Source organism: Rhinopithecus bieti, unplaced genomic scaffold, assembly GCF_001698545.2.
Source record: "Rhinopithecus bieti isolate Rb0 unplaced genomic scaffold, ASM169854v2 scaffold_7438, whole genome shotgun sequence".
NCBI lineage: Eukaryota > Metazoa > Chordata > Mammalia > Primates > Cercopithecidae > Rhinopithecus > Rhinopithecus bieti.
In genome coordinates this window covers 131,641-135,925 of record NW_016805589.1, presented here as the reverse complement: position 1 = coordinate 135,925, position 4,285 = coordinate 131,641, and the positions used below count along the sequence as shown (strand labels likewise).

Sequence of the window (4,285 nt, the reverse complement as noted above, 5' to 3'; positions counted from 1 at the left end):
GGAGGGAGGGAGGGAGGAAGAAAATTTTAAAGGCTATTCTGCAATACTCTACATAAATGGTCTACTTAATTCATAGAACTACAACATAAATTGACTTCAAATCATCATCAAAATATTATCGCATACTTCTTTTTAAGAAAAATACTATTAATGGAAAGAAACATACAAAGATCTCAGACACCTACTCAGCCCTCTGCAGGGTCTCAGGCAACTTTTAAATATGGGAAACATACAATTACCAACATAAGATAGTCTACACATTCCTTGGAAGGACTTTAACCATTCCAGAAAATTTTTTTCCACATAGGTGGTAATAACTTGACTTTCCTAAACTCATAATAACCTTTAGATTTTTTTCATTCCACCACACAACATTCAAAGTATTGAAACATCCTAGGTTAATCTAAAATGACTTTATAAAAGATAATTTTACATAAAAATAAGGTTAATATGGAAGGCCATAATCACTTTCTGACATTTTAGGTTTGCTTCTTGCAATCACTAACTTCTTTTCTCTTAAGAATGATAACTAAATTTTATGTACCTATCACTTGCCAGACTTTATTCTTGATAATTTATAACTATTAACGTACTTGGCACAAAAAGTATATGCAGTAGAATTCACATTTATCATGCACACATATAAAGCCAAGGAACTGAATAACAAATCCTTTACCAAAGACTACATATACAAAAGTTGGTAGAGGGAGGACTTGAAATAGAGAGCTTCAGAATCCACAATACTTAATAACTAACTTCTGGCACATTTCAATCCCAGAAATACTTAATAGCTAAAAGCATCACCATAATTAGAGTAGTGAAAAGTATTAATGTACAAGAAACAGGTTTAGACTTTCTCATTGTGAAAGCATAATCCCAAATTCAAATATCAATTAGAGAGATATTTGAAGAAACACAGAAGTAAAATGACTTAAATGATAAGTTGCCAAATACAATGCTAGGTGGCGGAAAGAATCCTTCTATTTATGATATTTTGTAAAAGTCAATTAAATGTTTAGGAGAATTCAATAATTAAAGTAATACCTGAGTAGAACCAAGTAGACATAGACAGGATAGGAAATATTACTTACACAAAGGAAAAACTCCACATACTATTCAAACAGGATAATAAAGATAAGCATATTTTTTAAAGTCCTTAAAGGACTAAAATGAAAACAACTTGCTTTTATGTAATGTGTTCTAATAGTCAAATAAAATGTTAAACATGGACAGGCATTAAGAGAACTGTAAAATCAACTACAAAATAATTCTGCTTTGAGGTTACCTTCAGGTGGACAAGGGGGATAAAACATGCCCATAAATGATTACATTGTTGGTTCTTAAGTGATTAAAAGATTTAAAACAATGCTAATAACAAACTGTAAGAATTCAGAGTCCCAGAAATCCTTCATTCCCTTCCATCAAGTTCCACCATTTCCTCCAAAGCAATATGCTCAAAGTCTAATGGGTATTTAATATCAAGGCAGGTGGAACAGTCACAAGAAGCAAAGGTAAAAAGACAAGAAGAAAGAAAAGAAAGAAAACATTGAAAGACCAAAATAAAGTATCTTGGATTTTTCAAAGATTTATCCCATAAAGCTAAATATTTTTACACAAACTAATGGACTAATCCCAAATATTCTGTATAATAAAGACTTATAAATTATATGTTTGGTTTGCAAGAATGAAATTACCATGTATAGTGTTTCTGATGAAAACATTTTTCTAAGTCATATTAAATATCACTTTAATGTGGAATATTGAGAAGTTTCCAACTCATGAACAAAGGATTGAATGATTGGAGTTTAGAAGATACTTGCAAGAGTAAAGTAATCATTTTCTAAACATAGAGGCTCAAAAAATGGTAAGTTGTCAACAACACCACTGTAAAAATCATGTAGAATAAAAAACACGTCTCCAAATAGTAAAATGGTCTAAATAATGACTTAAAAGAAGCATTACAAATCTCTTCCCTCTTGATTTTACTTTTTTACTACTTTATAAAAAAATTAGGAAGTATTTGAAAACTATCACATTTTGAGAAACACTATTATTCTGTATTTTATCACTACATTGCTTAAAATGGCAATAGTGAAACACCAAAGATATTTGTGACTACCAGACACCAGAAAGTCAGATAATAAGATGAATAAACTGAGATGTTAAAGTGAATAAAAGTAAATATAATGACAACATATTTAAAACATGCATTTCAAAGTACAGCATATGGAGTAAGATTAAGAGTTCAGTGCCTAAGGACAAAAGAATAAATGTTTTGGGGGAATACATTCACCAAAGATCAAAATGCCCTGGACGTTGTTAGAGCATTGTTCAGAGAAGACGGCTGTAAGGCAGGCCAAAATAAATGTTCAGTAAAAAAAGGATATCATCCAACCATAACCTGAGTTTCAAGATAGACCCAACTTGTGGAGAATGATTAATACTGTATTATGCCACTAAGAAAATTCAATTAATTATAAAATGTTTCTAAAAACTGAAACAATGTTTAAATTTTCACTATATAATACGGTGAAAAATACATATGAAACACTTTTAAAGTAATTACAATTTCCACAAATAGAATTTATGAGTTCTAAATTTAAATGGACTTACTTTGAGGCCATGATCAACATTTAAATCTTGCTGTTCGCCGACATCAACTGATCCCAGATCAGGAGGAAGGCTGGGGCTGAAGGCCATGAGGTCCATCTTCAGTGGCCCCTCACCAGAGCACAGCCTCTGCCGCTGTTGCTGCGAGTATGACCAGCTTCCCACCGCACTGGAGCACACCAGAGTGGGCTGGCCCGCCGGGCACCCACCCTCAGTGGGCGGCGCTGAGCACCACAGCGCAGTGTACAGTAGCAGTGTGAGCACCAGAAGGCTGGATACCACGCAGATGGCGATGATCAGGTACACGTTGACATCCACCAGCGCCGCTTCGGGACCCACAGCGCCAGTCGAAGGCCTCGAAGACGCCTTTGGAGCCTGGCCGCTCTCCACCAGCGACACCAGCACCGTGGCCGTGGCCGTCAGCGCCGGCTCACCATGATCCTTCACTAGCACCAGTAGGCGGTGGCGCGGAGAGTCCGCTTCGTCCAGGACACGAGTCGTGCTAATCTCGCCCGTGGACAGCCCCACGCGGAACGGGAACCGAGTTCTGCTTGCCGCTGGCTGCAGCTCATACGAAAGCCACGCATTGTAGCCCGAGTCGGGGTCCACCGCGCGCACCTTTGCTACCACGTGGCCCGCACCCACCAACCGCGGCACCAGCTCGCTCACTGCGCCACCGGTGCCACCCATCCGAGGCGCCAGCAGCACCGGCGCGTTGTCATTCTCGTCCAGCACGAACACCTGCAGCGTCACGTTACTGCCCAGAGGCGGCACGCCCGCGTCGCGCGCACTCACTTGGAACTGCAGCAACTCCAGCTCCTCGTGATCCAGCGGCTGCAGCGCGTACACTTTGCCGCTCTCCGCGTGTACCGACACGTAGCTCGACAGCGCGCGCTCGCCCACCCGCCGCTCCACCAGCGAGTAGGACACCAGCGCGTTCTCCTGCGCGTCCGCGTCCCCCGCCGACACTGTGAAGATGTGACAGCCTTGCGGGTTGTTCTCCTTCACGAACACCGCGTACTCGGACTGCGCGAACGCTGGTGCGTTGTCGTTCACGTCCGCCACCTCCACAGACACGCTGGCCGTGGCCCACAGTGAAGGCGAGCCCCCGTCCCGCGCGGTCACCACCAGCTCATAGGCTGACACGTTCTCGCGGTCCAGGGCGCTGTCCAGCACCAACCAGTAGTAATTCTTGAAGGTGGACACCAGCTTGAAGGGGACATGGGGCGTCAGGGAGCAGGTCACCTGCCCGTTGACACCTGAGTCAAGGTCGTTCACGCTAATTAGGGCGATGACAGTACCGAATTGAGCGTCTTCACGCACAGGTAACGATAAGGAAGTCAATGTTATCTCAGGGAAGTTATCATTTTTATCCAAAATTCTCACTAAAACAGTGCAATGACCCGCCATGGGAGGATGGCCTTTGTCCGTTGCGTCAACGCGGATTTTGTATAAATTTACTTGTTCAAAATCCAAATTACCCCGAATCACTATTTCTCCTGTATTTGGATCTATGCTAAAGTTGTCAATAACCATATGTGCAACAAGGCTATTAAAAGAGTATGAAATTGCCCCATTCGCTCCTTCATCCCGATCAGAAGCATTCAGTCTGATAACTGTCGTTCCGTTGTCTGCGTTTTCGAATATTCTTTTTTTTTTTTTTTTTTTTTTTTTT

General features: G+C 41.1%; 2 protein-coding genes across 2 annotated transcripts in view; both read right to left on the bottom strand.

Annotated features, from left to right (window-relative positions):
* The window catches only part of LOC108530157 (uncharacterized), a 234,641-nt gene that overhangs the window by 168,400 nt on the left and 61,956 nt on the right, over positions 1-4,285 (bottom strand).
* Positions 2,534-4,285, bottom strand: part of LOC108530172 (protocadherin alpha-8-like) — a 10,425-nt gene continuing 8,673 nt past the window's right edge. The window contains exon 2 of the mRNA XM_017872868.1: positions 2,534-4,261. Coding sequence (XP_017728357.1) covers positions 2,563-4,261 — 1,699 coding nt within the window. The 3' untranslated portion in view covers positions 2,534-2,562. The remainder of the gene's footprint in view (positions 4,262-4,285) is intronic.